Source organism: Pollicipes pollicipes, unplaced genomic scaffold, assembly GCF_011947565.3.
Source record: "Pollicipes pollicipes isolate AB1234 unplaced genomic scaffold, Ppol_2.1 Scaffold_6686;HRSCAF=7923_pilon_pilon_pilon, whole genome shotgun sequence".
NCBI lineage: Eukaryota > Metazoa > Arthropoda > Thecostraca > Pollicipedomorpha > Pollicipedidae > Pollicipes > Pollicipes pollicipes.
Genome location: NW_023596921.1, coordinates 19,161,024 through 19,179,102, shown reverse-complemented (window position 1 = coordinate 19,179,102; position 18,079 = coordinate 19,161,024). Strand labels below are relative to the sequence as shown.

Below are 18,079 nucleotides of genomic sequence, written 5' to 3'. Positions count from 1 at the left end.
GCGCCGGCGGTCCGTCACAGCAGGCGCCGGCCGGTCCAGCAGGTCAGGCTGCGGTGGTCCGGCACAGCAGGCGCTGGCCGGTCCGGCAGGTCAGGCTGCGGTGGTCCGCCTCGGTGCCGGCGGTCCGGCACAGCAGGCGCCGGTCGGTCCGGCAGGTCAGGCTGCGGTGGTCCGCCTCGGCGCCGGCGGTCCGGCACAGCAGGCGCCGGCCGGTCCGGCAGGTCAGGCTGCGGTGGTCCGCCTTGGCGCTGGCGGTCCGTCACAGCAGGCGCCGGCCGGTCCAGCAGGTCAGGCTGCGGTGGTCCGGCACAGCAGGCGCCGGCCGGTCCAGCAGGTCAGGCTGCGGTGGTCCGCCTCGGCGCCGGCGGTCCGGCACAGCAGGCGCCGGCCGGTCCGGCAGGTCAGGCTGCGGTGGTCCGCCTCGGCGCCGGCCGGTCCGGCAGGTCAGGAGGTGGTTTGCCTCGGTGCCGGCGGCCCAGGCTAGCAGCGTCATGTAGCTGACAGAGCCCGGCGACGCATCGCCACCGGTGGGATCCGGGGACGGTAGCGGTTGTGCTGACGTCATACCAGCGACAAGGCCACACGCCGAGCACGGTGCCGTGGGGCACGTGGACGCCCTGGCTCAGCCCACAGCCCTTCGCCACAGAGTTCCGGATGCAACGCAGCGACAACAACGTGCTGGTGACAAACTGAACAACGGAAACCACATTCGCCGCCCAGACATTTCCAGTATATAAGCATGATGCCAGCTTCGCGGAACATTACGCGCCCAACCAGCGCACCGTCTCAAATTGTACGTCACATGACACACCTGACCTAAAAAGACGTCGGACATCCCCGCAGAAGGCTGCTCAGTCGCTGTGTCACGCTCTGCGACGGCGCACATCACGCAGAACATACCGCCCATCGTCCCCATGGGCGAACGCGTACGAGACATCACGAAGCGGGGGAGAGCCATGGCAGATTGCGACGGGCTGCGCCAGACCCAGCGCGCGGGCGCAGGAGGTGCAGCCGCGCGGGGCCGCCGCAGCCTAGATTAACAGCGCGTGGAGTGTGTAACCGAGTCACGACATTAAAGCACGATAAAAAGAAACGTTCGCGGAGGCCAGTGAGAGCAGATGTCAGGCCGCAAACACTGACAGTTCGTACTGGCCGATCGCGAAATAAAAAAGGCATTTAACGTTACGCCATGCCATAAGCCTCATAAGTCAAGTTGTTCAAATATTAACGGTGAAATTGATCGCAATGAACAAACTCATAGACAATGAACGATGGAAGAATGCAATTCAGCTCAGATTTGGCCGCTCGATAAGACCAGTGCCAAACGGCAGGCGAGCGGACTGGAGGATGAAACATCTTCGAGCCGACCTCTCACACACGTCCCAAATCTTCTGGGCGACAACGGCGCACCCGCGGGGGCGAACCTCAGGGCTATCGCACCCTGGCCGATCTGCTGACTTTAAATAATTTTGCTGACGTCTATGAAGTCCAGTCATATACAAAGGAGAAAAACTATTGCCGTCCCAAGAGCATGCGACTATGCTCAGTGGCCTTCAAATTTCATGAATTTGAAGCTGACTCAAAATCGCTGAAAGCCAAACGGCCCCCAGCTGAGTAGGCAAATCACTGCCACCATTCATTTGTCTACCAAAGTCTTCCATCTTAGGTAAATGACCAGAGTGCGGTGCCCTTTCCGTACCGTCAACGCGCTGGTGGTGCGGATATGCCGCGATGGCAGCGCCCGGCATTGCACCAGCCTGTCGCATAGTCAAAACGACCACAACGCGACATCCACCGCGTCGACACGCAACTGCCGGTGCAGGCTCCTCCAAGCGAGGTCGGGTGTCGGCGCAGGGGCGTGATCACAATCGATAGAAGAGATCCGAGCTGGAGCTGCCGCTGGCCTGCCCTTCCGGTCACCGGGCGGGGCGTCCGCTACCCTGGCCGGGACCGGGCGGCGCCATCGGCGGGCCCTCACCGGCCGCCCCGTCCCCGGCCACGGCTGTAGCCGCCGCGGCTCTTGGGCGGCGGAGACTTGGGTCGCAGCGCCTCGATCCGCTCCGTGCAGCCTGGAAACGCGAGGACACACACAGGTCAGGCCAGGCGCCCCCTCCAGAAGCGCCGCCGAGCGCCACATGGTGACGGGGAACTAAAAGTGGAGCATTGCCACACGACGGCCCTTTAACACATGCGTCGTCTGAGCAGGGCGGAAGCAAATTATTATGCAGCGGTGTAAATTTAGGAACTTGAATAGCTGTAGCAGTATGCAAATTGTGTAACGGTGAATATTGTCACTTGCTAGTAAGCATATCCATTAAATGAATCAGTATCAATTGACAATGCTGCATCGATATTATTATGTGCTGCGCAAACTTAACATAGACGCTGTCTCTGACGAAAAACGCCTTCCGACTTGAGGGCACGCGTGATCCGAATTCGATAGATGATGTGCGTGAAGTTAATGCCTTACGTGCCTCACAATCCACAGGCACAGTACCCTACTGAAGTTCACTGCTATGAAATCGCAGAATGTTGAAAGCATGGGAAACATCGATCGCACGACAACGCACTGGAACATTGCACACACCTGAGGAGATACCAGAGGTTAAATTTAGTCGATTGAACAAAAACTAACATAGAGGAAGTGACAGGTAAAATTGCTTCATGGGGGACAATTACTAAAAAATCCAGTCTTGCCTTTATGGCCTGTCACGCAGCCTCAGAAACTCTTGGGACCTGCACATGGTTTTTGTATCCTGTTAAGTTATACAGCGCGCGCTGTTGCGCAGCCCTTTATGAAGCGCTAATGGGCGCGGTAGCAACACAGCGCCCCGCGGCCGTAACGGCCGCAGGGAGCCGAGCTTGGGCGTGTCGCGTAGGATCGCAAACTACTGCCTTATTTCGCCTCCAGACCATCGAACTTTGCAATCGCCGGTGCGCAGGTGCACGCTATCCTTGATGCCGAGGAAGCCATGGGGGGGGGGGGGGGGGGGCACAAGAACCGGTGCCACCGCCGCTTACACTGATGACCAGCCCGTCGGCCGGCGCCTCGTCCCCCTCCCCTCCCCCAACAGATGGCCAGATCTCAGCTGGTTGCCATGCGACAGCCCTTCCAGGTGGCGCACCGCGCGATACTACAACCAGAAGCGCAGTCCTAATCTGCTTCAGTGCGTGGACGCCACGCTTCGCTACGGACAACAGCACGTCAGTGGCCGTGACATCTGTTACCCCGGCCTGTCGTGACCCGGGCCACCCTGAATTTCGGGTCCGCAGTTGAAAACACCATAAGCGAAATCTGCAAATTGCCCGCGTCCCTCAATCTGATCGCCAGCTTCCTGTCAGTGCTGATGCAATTGCCGGCGGACGCTGCAGACAACATTGTCCCCATGCACTGGATGATGCCATCACGCTCCACATCCGCACCAGAAGGACCTTGGTGAAGAGCACAGCGCGTTGCAGGAGAGTCGAGACCACCCGAGCACTTGGAGAGTTCCCGTGAGAAGACCTGTTCCGGATCTCTTCAACTACGCGTTCTCCGCCCCCTCCCCCTTTACGGAGCGTGCGTCGGGCGCTCGGATTTCCTGACCACCGAGTCCTGTATCCGCGTGCTGTCGATCAGGCCGGCGCGCTGTGGATGCTTCTCTGTCTCAGAGACAGCACCAGCTGTCGCAGCCACTGACATCAACAATGTGGAGTCCTTCCTTTAGCGAACTTCAGTTGCCGCCGCCTTCCCTCGATAGCTGGCTACGAGCCGACCTACTGCCGCCACGCCTTACTCCAGACAGACGGGTCGGCCAGGGTCGCAGTCACCGAGCCCACAGCATGCCCAGCGGACCTGGCGCCGTGACTTACTAGGAAGGTCGTCACAAACTCCATCAACCGGCCGTCCCTGGTCTTCGACACCTGAGGTACGGAGCACAGGCCAGACCTCCGGTCCCACGGCCGGCACGCACGACTCCGCACCTGCGAGGGTCAGGTCACTGCGACGGCATACGCGCCAGATGGCCGTGTCGTGCCCCCAGCGTGTTCCTCTTCATATGCCAGTCCCGTCGTCCCGTCCCGTGCTGGTACTTTCACCACCCCACGCGCCTACTAGCCTATCAGAGACAGCTGGCCGGTCTCCACTGCAGTCTCGAACGCCACCAGCAAGCCGTTTGCACCGTGCTCCTCAGGCCCAACAACACGCAGCAGCGGTCTCTCCTTTTCGTCATCGACTTCACCACGCGAATCGTTGCTGATAAAAAGCCTGCCAAGCCATGCCCTCATTGATCTGCGGGGCGCAGCACGTGCCACCATCCACACGGGGCACACTCTCTTCTTCCCAGCCCAGCCGTGAGCCCACGATCTCCTGGTGCGCGCCTGTGGTCCGACATGGAAGAAAAGCTACCTGGCAGCCACACTCCCAGCATGTCGTGTGGCCGAAGCGTGCGACGGTCATGACGCCGCCGTACGGGTCTCGTAAATGCCGTAGTTGTAAACTGACGCCGCCGAATCCAGCAACATCCAGACAATGGCAGGGTTGTTTTCTTAAATGGTCCGGTTCATGGGAGCGGCCTCCTGCTGGGGTTCATTCCTTGGTGAATGTGTCAGCTCCCGATGGGGCAGTGTACGCCCTGCTGCTCAGACGATCGCCGGCCTGCCGCGGCTCTGCCGTTCGCGCGCACACTTCCGGAGAGGAGCACAGGTCTGCAGCCTGGCGTTTGGCTGCGATCCCTTCACACTTCTCACGAGCCGTGCGGACAGCAGTCGGTCAGGCACTGGGCTAGTCCTTCCGCTCCCTGTCCGGGGCACATCACGGCAACGCGCAAGACATCTTCCGTCCGCCTGTGCGACCCTGTAGCGCTCGAAGTCTCCTTGGTCCTCACATCGAGTATGCTGCGGCTCGTCGTCTGCTATGAGACCATCAGCCGTGTTACAGCGGGCGCCGAGAGCGCTGTGACTCCACCACCACCATTCTCACATTTGCTTTGTCATGCCATCAGATTCATTTCACTCACATACACCATGTCACGTTCACAATTCACATCACATCTCGAAAGGTCATTTCATAAACGGTCCACTCCGCTACTTCTACAAGTTTAGCGAAGAAGTACTCTGATAAACAGAATACTTTTGCGGGATTTTAGGCGACGTTTGTCTAGTTTTGTTGACACTTCTCTCAGGTCAGATCCTAGAATAGCACCACCGTATAGCTTCCTCCACTACGGTATGACGAACGGACCCCGGGACACAAAAGCCAAATCACATATACTGCGGCGAATACCTATGACGATGCACATTATTGCGCCAACCCGGAGCTGAAAAACTCTGAGGCGTCAATTGGTGTACGGGACACAAATCACAGCCGATCAGATGGAAGCGTCCACCCGGCGGGCTCTGGTAGCCGGGATCGGGCAGCGCGGCCCGGCCCGGCGGGCTCTGGTGGCCGGGGCCGGCAGCGCGGCCCGGCCCCGGGCCCGTGGCTCACCGGTGGTCGCGTTGCTTCCAGCGAAGTAGCCGTTGTAGACGTCCGGGTCGAAGTTGGACGAGGTCAGGCCGGGCCCCAGCGTCAGCCAGCCGGGACGGATGGTCGACTCCCGGCCGAACAGGTGCAGTCTGCCGGCCGACGCGGGGGAGCTTGACAGCGACCCAAACCCAGCACGTGACACGGCACGCGCCGGCCCGCCGGTGCGACAGTCACCGGCACCGCAACCGCTCTCGTTTTACGGACAAGGTGTGGCGCAGGCAGGGCCGCGGCCGCCCCTCTTCTACGCCTTCACGAACGCGCACGCGGAACAGCTCCTATATCTTTCAAGAACGAAATAACCATCCGTTGACCTAGAAAAACACAAATAGAATGAAATCATGCGTCGCAGCCCTTCGCTAAGACTGGGGAGAGGTGGAGCAAAACTGCATGGCTAAATGATCCGGTGAACAAAGACTCAGTTAAACGCGACTTGGCCCGAACCAAGCGTCTACGGCCGGCTTGTTCCCACTCGGTTCCCCCGCTTTGCCTTCGAAAGTGGTATCCCACAGCGAAAAGCCACTCCTTTACGCAGAGAACGAAAAGGATAAAACATTCAAAATGGTTGATTTTCGACAACAAAGATATATTTGTATATCCCTGGAGTACATCTGCTGACAGCGATGCCGGTCTTCAGCTGTCGCTGGAAGACGCCGCCAGTGCACAATAACACTGGCAGCCGAGCCGATCGGGCCTGATGATTTGAAAGCTGATTATATTATGACTCATTGTAACACCACTATCCTCACCAGCATTTCTTTCACACAGAATGCTACTCATTCGTTTAAATACTTATTTATTTAGAGATGCAAATCGCTGTTAGAGGCCATCCAGGCGGGTGCAGTACAGTGACGTCACAAAAATTGGGAAGATTTTTGAGAGGTTGTAGTATTATAAGATACTTCGGATAAGCGGTGAAAACGCATCCGAGGAAATTAGCTATAAGAGTATCACGGTATTGTGCACATTGGTCCGTCGCACATTGGAAAAACGTGGCACAACACAAATTATGTATATCGCATCTTGCACCTCCACATCACCTCTTGCACTTGCACCTAAAGTACCCATCCAAGGATGCTTTGATAGATGGGAAGTCGTGACCATCAAAGACGAAACATTGCGTACACAATGCGCGTTAACGCAACTTCCATTGCATCGATGTCACTTTTCGTTCAAAAGCATATACAATAGCAGCCACCGGTATCGACGCTTCAGACCTAGTACCATGAACGAAAACTCCAGCGACCTCAGCTTCCAGCTGCCATATAGTCGAGATCGACACGCACGCACGCACGCACGCACGCACGCACGCACACACGAACTCGTGACCGGCGGGAGCCAGAGTCGGCTGCCGCTCACGTGGGATCAGTAGTATAATGACCACCGAGTACTGGCGGCTGCCCTGCGCCGTGGACGTGTCTCAGGGAGATCGCCAACAGATCATGACGGCCCGTGGGAGGCGCTAGTCTGGCCGGCAGACGGGACAGCTAAAGGACCGGACTGGCACGTGAGGCTCGCCCGACAGCCAGCCACCGCCGACACGTCGGACGGTGATCAAGGACCTTACCAAAGCGCGACAAACAAAACTCCACGGCTTAACAGCGAGCATCGGCCTGTGCAGCCCGATGGACTCGGAGCTCGCGACCTTCATTATCCCGCCGCAGGCCGGGGACGGGCGCTGCAGACGTCCGGCCGGGGACGGCTGCAGGGCACTGCCGGCCAGGAAGCCGCGCGTGGAAGCGGAAGGGCAGCCCCGGGGACGCGCCTGGCTAGCACCTGCAGCACTGGCAGCGCCTGGGGCGACCTTCGGCCGGCGGCCGGCCCGGCGCGCGGGGCGGCCAGCGGCCGGCCGGACCGCGTATAAAGCGACGTGGCGGCCCACAGCGGGACACCAGTCTCTGCCGTGCCGTCCACAGCAGCGTCATGCAGCTCGCTCGCCCCCCTGCTCGCCCCCGCTGGCGCTGGCCGCAGCGGCCGCTGCGCTCAACCTGGCCGACGTGCCCTGCGGCAAGCAGGCGGCCGCCACCAAGATCGTGGGCGGCGGCGCCGCGCGGCCCGGCCAGTTCCCCTGGCTGCTGTCGCTGCAGCGCGACCAGCAGCACGGGTGCGGCGCCACACTCGTCAACAAGTGGTTCGCCGTGACCGCCGCGCACTGCCTGAAGACTGATGCCGGCCGACCAGTTCAGCGTGGTGGCCGGCGAGCACGACCTGACCTAAGTCGGACGCCAAGGAGCAGCGACTGCCGGTGAAGGCCATTACGCTGCACCCGGGCTACACGGTGGGCAAGCGCCGGCACGACCTGGCCGTGCTGCGGCTGGCCCGGCCGGCCGTCTGGGGCCGGCGCGTCCAGCCCGCCTGCCTGCCGGGCGCGGCCGCCGCGCCGCCCGTCAACCGCACCGCCACCGTGGCCGGCTGGGGCTGGCTGGACGAGGAGGCGAACGGCGGCCAGCGCGCCGACGTGCTGCAGTCGGTGGCGGTGCCGGTCATGGGGCCGACCGAGTGCACCGCCTGGTTCCGCGCCGCCGGCAAGCCGGGAAAGCTGAGGCCCGGCCAGCTGTGTGCCGGCTTCAAGGAGGGCGGCCGCGACGGCTTGCCAGGCCGACAGCGGCGGCCCGCTCCTGCTGCCGGAGCAGGGCCGCGCCACGCTGGTGGGAGTCGTGTCGGGCGGCATCGGCTGCGGCCGGCCCGGCCTGCCCGGCGTCTACACCGACGTCGCCCACTACCGGGACTGGCTGGTCGAGACCATCCAATAGGCCGTGACGCGGAGCTCCGCCCGGGCCGCCCGGTCCGGCGCACCTGCGACGCGATTCGATGTCGCCTGAGCGCGACTTAGTGGCGGTTTGGTTCACCAAAGAGGACGGCTGTGTGGTAACAGACCTTCGTTTGATGAATGTGATAGTGCGCGACCGCGTAATTGTGACGAGTTGCATTTCGCTATCGTAAAAGGACATGCGCATATGTGGCTAGTATGCGGGCTATCAGAGCACGCAGCACTGGAACTCATCATGAATGGGGTAAGTGACGGCTTACAAAGCGAGTCATCACTGCGAGCTGCCGTGGTTAGCACACTCCTTCTCCAGTGCATGCTAAGTGGGTAATTCCGCATGAGATGTGTTCCACACCCAACGCCAATGCAAATAATACACGCGATGATCACATAGTCGATGCCTATGTGGACATCATTTTGAGAAAACATAAACTCTGGCACGCCGCCATTCTTCCTTGTACCGCGCGCTGTCTAATGTTTTTTTTTTTATTGCAGTCGATCTCTTCCTTGTAAGTTGCGACCGAGTCACGCGCACAAAGGAATGGGATCCCAGGGATCGCAAAATGTTTGCAGTTTACGTGGACATATTGGATGTCTGGTGCCGTCCACTGGTATGCCAAACAGCCGAGTCCCGGCGCTGGTAGCGATGCTGGCAGGTCAAAGGCTCAGCACATAGACTGTATGGTACAGTCCACTGGTGTGCCACACAGCCGAGTCCCGGCGCTGGTAGCGGTACTGGCAGGTCAAAGGCTCGGCACTGCAAGTCACCGAGACCGCGGCCCTGCCTGCAACAGGAGAGCCGGACCAGCCTACCGCAGCTGGGGGACAGCGCCTCCCCGGCTCGGCAGGCCCCGAGACACCTTACGCTCCAGGAGAGCCGGACCAGCCCACTGCAGCAGGAGAGCTCCTCCCCGGCTCGGCAGGCCCGCGACACCCTGCGCTCTAGGAGAGCCGGACCAGCCCGCCGCAGCTGGGGGAGAGCACCTCCCCGGTTCGGCAGGCCCCGACACCTTACGCTCCAGGACAGCCGGACCAGCTCACCGCAGCTGGGGGACAGCACCTCCCGGCTCGGCAGGCCCCGCGACACCTTACGGTCCAATGGAACCGGACCAGCTCACCGCAGCTGGGGGAGAGCGCCTCCCCGGCTCGGCAGGCCCCGAGACACCTTACGCTCCAATAGAACCGGACCAGCCTACCGCAGCTGGGGGAGAGCGCCTCCCCGGTTCGGCAGGCCCCGCGACACCTTACGCTCCAATAGAACCGGACCAGCCTACCGCAGCTGGGGGAGAGCACCTCCCCGGCTCGGCAGGCCCCCGCAACACCCTACGCTCCAGGAGAGCCGGACCAGCTCACCGCAGCTGGGGGAGAGCACCTCCCCGGTTCGGCAGGCCCCGAGACACCTTACGCTTTCACATGCAGCGCTCGTCCCGGAAGCTCTGACCGGAAATCCCCGGATTACTATGCACTGGTGGGGTAACCCAGCACGGTTTCGTCATATTGCGTATGAAAACCCCCGTTGATGATGTTGAGAGCATGCACCATTGCAACTGTGCAGGAGAAACCTTGAAGCATGTAGATGGGCTAAGCATGGGTCAAAATGAAGATACGTTTAAGGCTAAGGGTGTGAAATGCGGCTAAAAAGGGACAAAACGGTAGTATGCATGGCGGCGGCCACCGGCGTGAAGATAGCGCTAAGACCGTGTCCCCTGAAGATAGCGCTAAGACCGTGTCCCCTGAAGATAGCGCTAAGACCGTGTCCCCTGAAGATAGCGCTAAGACCGTGTCCCCTGAAGATGGCGCTAAGACCGTGTCCCCTGAAGATGGCGCTAAGACTGTGTCCCCTGAGATGGCGCTAAGACTGTGTCCCCTGAAGATGGCTCTAAGACTGTGTCCCCTGAAGATGGCTCTAAGACTGTGTCCCCTGAAGATGGCTCTAAGACTGTGTCCCCTGAAGATGGCTCTAAGACTGTGTCCCTTGAAGATGGCTCTAAGACTGTGTCCCCTGAAGATGGCTCTAAGACTGTGTCCCCTGAAGATGGCTCTAAGACTGTGTCTCCTGAAGATGGCTCTAAGACTGTGTCCCCTGAAGATGGCTCTAAGACTGTGTCCCCTGAAGATGGCTCTAAGACTGTGTCTCCTGAAGATGGCGCTAAGACTGTGTCCCCTGAAGATGGCTCTAAGACTGTGTCCCCTGAAGATGGCTCTAAGACTGTGTCCCCTGAAGATGGCGCAAGACCGTGTCCCTGAAGATGGCGCTAAGACCGTGTCCCTGAAGATGGCGCAAGACCGCGTCCCTTGAAGACAGCACTAAGACCGCGTCCCATGAAGATAGTGTTAACACCGCATCCTCCGGAGATAGTGCTAGGAGAGTGTCCCACAAGGTGGAGAGTGCGGATTTGAGTTCTGGTTCGGAAGGATTCGGGCCTATGCCTGTCCTCGACTTCCGTCAGTCGCTTCTAAACATGGCATGCATTATTCCAACTGAAAGATAAGCTTCGATGGCCGTGTTCATGACAAACATAATGAGTCCAGACTCTACACACAACCATTTTGTGAGTTTAGAATCAGGAGTCGCCTCCGCTCCGGCCTCCCCAACATGACGTGAACCAAGTTCTCACCTAGACAGCTTTGTCCACGTGAAAATTCCCTTGACAAGTGCAAAGTGACCAATGTACGTGCGGGGGATGCACAATGTTTTTTTTCCGAACACTGTGGTCGGATGACCTCCCTGTCGCTTATGGCACTTCCGTTAAGTCCAAATATGTAACTCTACTTAAGGGTGCAAAGTAACTAGACGTGGACATTAAGAAAACGCCTCCAGATGCCTTATGATCGCATAATGTACACCCTCACACGGGTATATGCGAGGTAAGCACAGGGAGGAGGTAGAACTGAAGTCACAACGCCGACGGGTCTCTAAAAACGTCTTCGCTCTCAAATTTTCTCAAACCAAAAACCGTTATCAAACAGACGCAGCCCATGGGGTCATCACAAGCCAAGCCGCACATCTGTGACGTTCAAGCTGACGGAAAGGGGACCAACACCTCACAGATGTTCCACAAGACGGCTTCACGATGAGGGAAATCACAGCTTGGCGTGGGGCTCCGGAGTCGACAACCGCCACAGCACGAGAGCTATCTAACCTGCGCCTGCCCAGGCAGAAGTGCTCGATGATGTGGAAGATCTCCTGGGCCTTCTCCAGCGAGCCGTAGCCCGGATCCTCGGCGATGATGAGGTCGATGTCCACGTTTCGCGTGGATGAAGTCTCCGTCCACCGAGCGACGCACGGTGCCCTTGATGCCCATCAGACAGTGCTCCTGCGTGCCAACCACCGAGCCGTCAACACCAGCTCGGCCGGCACGGTGCCCTTGATGCCCATCAGACAGTGCTCCTGCGTGCCACCACGAGCCGTCAACACCAGCTCGGCCGGCACGGTGCCCTTGATGCCCATCAGACAGTGCTCCTGCGTGTCAGCCAGCGAGCCGTCAACACCAGCTCGGCCGGCACGGTGCCCTTGATGCCCATCAGACAGTGCTCCTGCGTGTCAGCCAGCGAGCCGTCAACAACCAGCTCGGCCGGCACGGTGCCCTTGATGCCCATCAGACAGTGCTCCTGCGTGCCAGCCAGCGAGCCGTCAACACCAGCTCGGCCGGCACGGTGCCCTTGATGCCCATCAGACAGTGCTCCTGCGTGCCAGCCACCGAGCTGTCAACACCAGCTCGCCTGCCGCTGGTGGGAGTCGTCACTACAGCAGTGCAGTGGCAACAGAACACGTTGTGCTGCCCGGCAGTTCACATACACTTTTCCGCGAGCGTAACATAGCTCGGTTTGACAGCAGTTTCCCAACAGCCACTAAGGTGGCGTACTGGAATGGCATAATAGGATGCAAAGCACTGAATTCCAAAGGAGATGTCCACGATAAACACCATCGAGGCCAGCGTAAGTGTACGAAACATTTTAAAAATGTGGAATTATAACAAAAATGGTAAGCCAGTCAAAACGGAGGTGCGAGAAAATGTCTGGAAACTGCTATGAGCCTGTACCCACAATTCCCAATAGTTGTGCACAGGCCCTTTCCAGTTAAATGCTGATGGTAACGCAATCTTCATCGCGCATGACAGACACTCGTGTTTCGGCACCCTTGTGGGCCACTCGACCGTTCGTTTGCTGTCGACATCCCTGTCATAAAAGGAGCACATTCACTTAACGAACCTTTACCGACTTGTATCGCTTGATGAACAAGACCTGTTCTGTTCTACCAGCACTGATTGGAATAGCATAAATCCCGCGACATAGCGATCTTTTCACAGGCTTTAACAGCCTATCACTGTCATGAAACATGAAACTACAAGCAAAAAAGGTGGACATGCACAGCGCGACCCTCATTCGTGCCTTGGTCCGCTGGAAGATCGCCTTCGTTTCCAGGTTTTTGTTGTGCCCTGGGTTTTTGATGTTGGTCTTGATCCAGCAGATGTCCTCACAGCGCCGGTAGCCCCACTTCCTGAGGCACTGCCTGCCCAGGTCCAGCCCGTCCGAAGAGCCGCACCACAGGAACACGAACGAGCGGTGCGCCGCCACGGCGTCCAGCTGCAGACTCATGATCTGGCCACGGGTCAGTGCCGGGTCAGGGGCGTCAGCACGCCAGCACGGTACACCAGCACAGCACGTCAGCACAGTACACCAACACATCAGAAGCACAACACTGAACACCACACGGCACAACAGTCCGGGCCACTCACTCACTGTTGAAGCCCATGTGGACTTTTGTCAAAAACTAGTTCATCCCTCACCATGCATCACAAATCCATTGGTGGATTAAACCTTAAGCACAGAGCAGAAACATTTAAAATCGGCACGAGCACCGCTCCCAGGACCCAGGAAATTGTAGCAGCATCTGCCATCACTAAGCGATGTCACATATAGTGCATGAGTCCATTTATCAATTTCAATGGTTACAAATATGCCAGAAGACTTGTCTTCATCAGCAGCCCAGGTTGCATACATGGCCAGTAGGTGGCAGCACATGCGGACAAGGCCTTACGCCCACCTTTATAGGCTAGACAAACAGGCTTAAATCATCTAGCGCAAGACGAACTTCGTCTTCAGAGAGAAAAACTTAGGACTGCTCCAAATCGCCCCATACCGCCCCAAATATCGCTACCCGCCGTGTTGCGGATTGGTGAATTTTATTCGCCGCAGATGTATTTGCCTATTTGACATTTCGTGAAAGAGGTGGCACTCAACTTTTCTGTCCTTCGCATGCATTTTATTCCAAAACTGGTAGACCACGGCGTTCAGTTGCGCAGTCATCCCATAGAATGAGCTGTTTTACACAGCTATTGGTAATGGCTGGCGCCTGGTCGGCCCTCTGCGCACTACCCGACGTTAAGCAGCAGCCGCGGCCCACCTCGTCCCAGCTCCAGAAGCGCTGGTTGGTGACGCCCAGCGTGCGCTGGTACTCCTCCAGCGGCGGCTCCACCAGGATCACGTCGAACTCGCTGCGCAGCTGACGCAGCTCGAACGACAACAGGTCCGTCTTCAGGTACATCGGCGGCGTGGCCGTGTTCTCGATCAGCTCGTCCTGCAGCAGCAGCCACCCAAACAGTCGGCCGCTTTCTCCACCAATAGCTCATCTCAATGCTACACAGCCGTGTTCTGAAGATTGCGGGCGTATTCCCTCACGAGAGACTGGTCACTGATAAGCATCACGTTGACTGGCTTACTAGTCGGTCGGCACCATACATGGCTGGCTCGCGACACGGACCGAGGAAACAGGCGTCCAGTTTCATGTAAGTTAGCTTCAGAGATATAAACCCATGGCAAGATGAATGTTCCCTTTATTCGTATTATGCCCTTAGAATAGCTATGTTGCTAACTAGTTCAAGTCAGTGCTTTTCGGGCTGATAACAAGAAGCCAATCGCTCATCCATGCATGCCAAGTGGTACGAGCACAACAATGTCGCGGGCGCGGAGCCACGAGCCGACGTAGCTTGCCTATCCCCGGCCGAGCCCGCTCGTCACCAGAAGCCTGGCATGGCGTCAGCCGCGAGTGCTGAGTGTGGCCGCCAGCACCACGACGCCAGCGGTCGGCCGCGACGGCGGCCCTTACACCAGTTCAACACAGTCCCAGCGAATCTCTGCGCACGCACCATTGGATGTGCTAAAATAGCCCGAGAACAACTGGTGCAGCATTTGCCCGAACCCACCTAACAGCGGTCCTCCGGCGAAAAAGATAATTTCGTGCACGGACCGTTTTAGCAACTGACACCGCGAATGATCATTCTGGTCCTGCACAATGCCACGACGCGGCTATCCCATGTCAGGTGACTGTGCCACTTGTCAGCGTCCACATGTGGGCAAGTTTGACAGACATACTGTCCAACTTAAGGTTTATCTCGTTGATATCACAGCTCACCAACATTCCAAGTAGGCTGAAGAGGCTCTACACCGAACCCACCCAGACTATGGACCAACACGTACTACTCTCAGGCGTTCGCTGCAGCTGGCCGAAGAGGACCAGGGACGGAGAAGCCAAGCGACGCTCGCTGACCAACGGAAATCTTACCGCTGCCAACACAAAACACCAGAGTAACAACCTACTCGACACCTCCTCTCCCTACCCCTCGCCGCTGCAGTGTTGGCGCGGGACACGTGTGGGCCGTCTCGGCGCGCGGCGGCCGTCTGGGCGCGCGGCGGCCGTCTCGGCGCGCGCGGCGGCCATGCCCACCTTCAGCCTGATGAGCTCCCGCAGCTTCGGGTACTCCTCGAAGCGGTCCTCCAGCCCCACGTCGCGGATGAAGTTCTGCGGCCGCTGGCCCGTGTCCACGAAGTGCTGGCAGTAGTCGTTGTGCGGGTTGGCCGACTGAGTGCCCTGGCGGCGGCCGCGGGAAACGCGGGTCAGTGGGCGGCCGCGGGTGACCCGGATGCCGCCGGAGGAAGCGTCCGGATCGTCTGGGTCCGGCGGCCGGGTCAGGCGTCCGGCTGAGGGAACGGCGACGTGTCCTGGTGCTAGCTGACGAATCTGCTCGTCACGCTCAGTGCGAGATTGCTGGGGGCGACGATCAAATGATGCAGGTTTGGAAAATGTGAGTTAGATGTGGTCAACGTTGTTCGCATCTGGCGAGTGCCGCCGATGTCAAATGCAGTCAAAATACAAAATGCCCAAGTTGGGTGAGTATATATGCTTGCTGCTGTTCAGTTAACAACAAGCTGGAACATACACTGGTGTAATATGGATAATATGCAGTTCTGCTGACAACCAACAGCAGACTTCAAAAAAGAAAATCAATCCAAATGCTTACCAAAGCACAATCACATTGCCATGCTAGTTGAATGACACTGGCCACATGACATGACAGATTGACATGACATGACAGATTTTTTCACATGAGTGCTCAACCAAAAGGGTAAACTGGGCAGTGTGAGCTTGTTGGCATGAAAATGCTGCTTTGCATGAAATTCCTTGCAATGGACAGCCAAAAGGTAGGAAATGATGAAACAAAAAAACAATTTCTCACTGTGTGAACAAAAATGGTATCTTAGAAATCACGCTAATGTAGTTCATTAACTACGACTGTAGCCTTGATATCACACTGATTTCACACACCAGTCATGTAAAGGCTTGTCTTTCTGACTACCTCTCTGTCAAGATGCCGTCTCTGGCCTGATGACTAGTGTACTGATGAAGCAAAACAATGCATGGAGGGTCATCACTGGCAGCATTATGTGAGCATGAAATGCCATATCTTGTTTCCACTGGTGTTATGTTGGGAACAGATACCACAGATTGTTCCCACTGGTGTTATGTTGGAAACCAAAACAGATGACACATGGCAATGATGTCACACACTTTCTTGAGTGGATTGAAACTCTGGTTGCCCAAAAAGTCATTTCTGTTTGAAACATACTAGCAAAACACAATTAAGTGAGAGAATTACCTTATTTGAGTTGCTAATATTCTCAAAATTGTCCAATCAACTAACAAAAGGGCGTAAGATCCATACAAGTGTGAAGTACAGAGTTACCAACACTAGTCATCCTGGTGCAAGTATATCAACCAGTGTTTTAAGTGAGTCAAAGGCTGCACAATTAAACTTGTTTTTGCTTCCTAAATGTGATCAATAAGAACATGTTTTAGTTGATGATATTGCCATGTGCAACACCTACCCTATTTGTATCAGTTACCTTAAGGAAAGCTGAAGAATCAGTATACACCATTTCTTCTGCTGTGTCACCCTCATCAATTTTGGCTTTAGTGGCCATTCTTCCTCTTCCTTCTTCTCTTCATGTGTTCTTTTCCACTCCCAATAGATGTACTCCCTTAGAACCTTCCCCAGGTTTTGTGACTTGAAACGCCCAATGCTAATGCAATGTGCATATAGATGTTCATACCTTTATTTGAACTACTGTATTTTTAGTGATCACAAGCATACAGCCGGCTTCAAATCTTTCTATGTCTTAGACATGAATCTTTCATGGACCAGCGGTATTAAATACACAAACAATCTTTTTGTATTCTTGCCCCCCCCCCCAATACATCCCATTTAAAGTACTAGAAACATAAGTATCACACTTACTTCCAATGGAGAAAGGTGCATACATCTATACATCTGGATACCATCATACACACACTTTCACTATGCTGGCAAGGTAGCTGGACGCCTTTTCTGTGACTTCTCACGCATCTCTTTTAGCTTCTCAGACATGACTGCAATATCTTGATAGGTAGCTTGATTTCTGCAAGTTGGGGTGTTTCCTTAAAGACATGTATCCAGCAGCAGGGTAGAGTGAGCCACCCCTGCCACAAAGCTTTTTGTAAACCAGCTCTTGCTTTCATGCTTGTCATTCTATTTCAGCTTGCTGAGTTTGTATATGTATCACAGATAGAATTGCTGAAGGCTACACTCAAAATGAACCACAAAAAAACCCTGAGACAGGCTGTCAAGCCATCATAAAGAAAAGGAGACATACACACTACTTTTAACTCAGTTACTCAATTGCAGCTATATAAGTTACCTTTTATTCTGAAAACCATTGTGTTTTGACCAACCATGAAATTGTGAAAGTTCAACCAACCAACCATCATGAAAACCCACCATGTGTCCAGGAACCATAGCCTCACAAAGGTAATTTTGAGCTGCAATACTCTGAGCACATTTTCACACAAAATATTTGAAAATTCTGCACAAAATGGCCTGGGCTAAGCTTAACACCTGCAAGAATATGGTACAATACAGATGTCAGGTAGCCGCCAAACAAGGTGGATCTTTTTGCAGACTGGATGTTCAACTAAAACTTTGAGGATGACAGGATATAGACTAAAAATACCAAAACTTAGGTTTACCATAGAAACGGAGGTAGCCATTGTTTGACCCAGCATCCCCTCATTAAATTTTAAAACGCACTTAAATGATGCGCTTTGGATGTCCCATGATCGTTACCTTCCCGCCGACAAAGCCCAATCCAAAATTGCGAGACCTGTGCCGGCGATATCAAATTCCTTTGGATATGCTGTCGCTCTTGAAAATATCAAATATGGTCAGAAGGTTTCAAAAACCGCCAAACCGATCAAAGGTGACGATCCTGATCTCCAGTTTTGTCAATCATGACCTAACATCACTGTCACGTGCAAATAAATCACTAATCTTACCCTCCTTCCACAAACAACGCGCGGTTTACCAACAACACACTATGAATGCATCTCACCAAAGGTCGTACGACAGAGGTACATGAAACTGTTGGTTTTCGCCAGCTTATCTTCGTGACGTCAGTGGTATAAAAAACTTCAATGCGCTACAGGCAACTAATAC

The 18,079-nt window shown here is 56.0% G+C and overlaps 1 protein-coding gene across 1 annotated transcript; it reads right to left on the bottom strand.

The window, feature by feature from the left end:
- Positions 1–1,860: 1,860 nt before the first annotated feature.
- Positions 1,861–16,532, bottom strand: LOC119108004 (N6-adenosine-methyltransferase non-catalytic subunit-like). Its single transcript, XM_037231589.1, is given in 8 exon segments — positions 1,861–2,069; positions 5,468–5,595; positions 11,414–11,520; positions 11,522–11,587; positions 12,663–12,872; positions 13,678–13,851; positions 14,998–15,141; positions 16,455–16,532. Coding segments are annotated over 8 exon segments (1,002 nt in total). The 3' UTR covers positions 1,861–1,974.
- Positions 16,533–18,079: the final 1,547 nt, after the last annotated feature.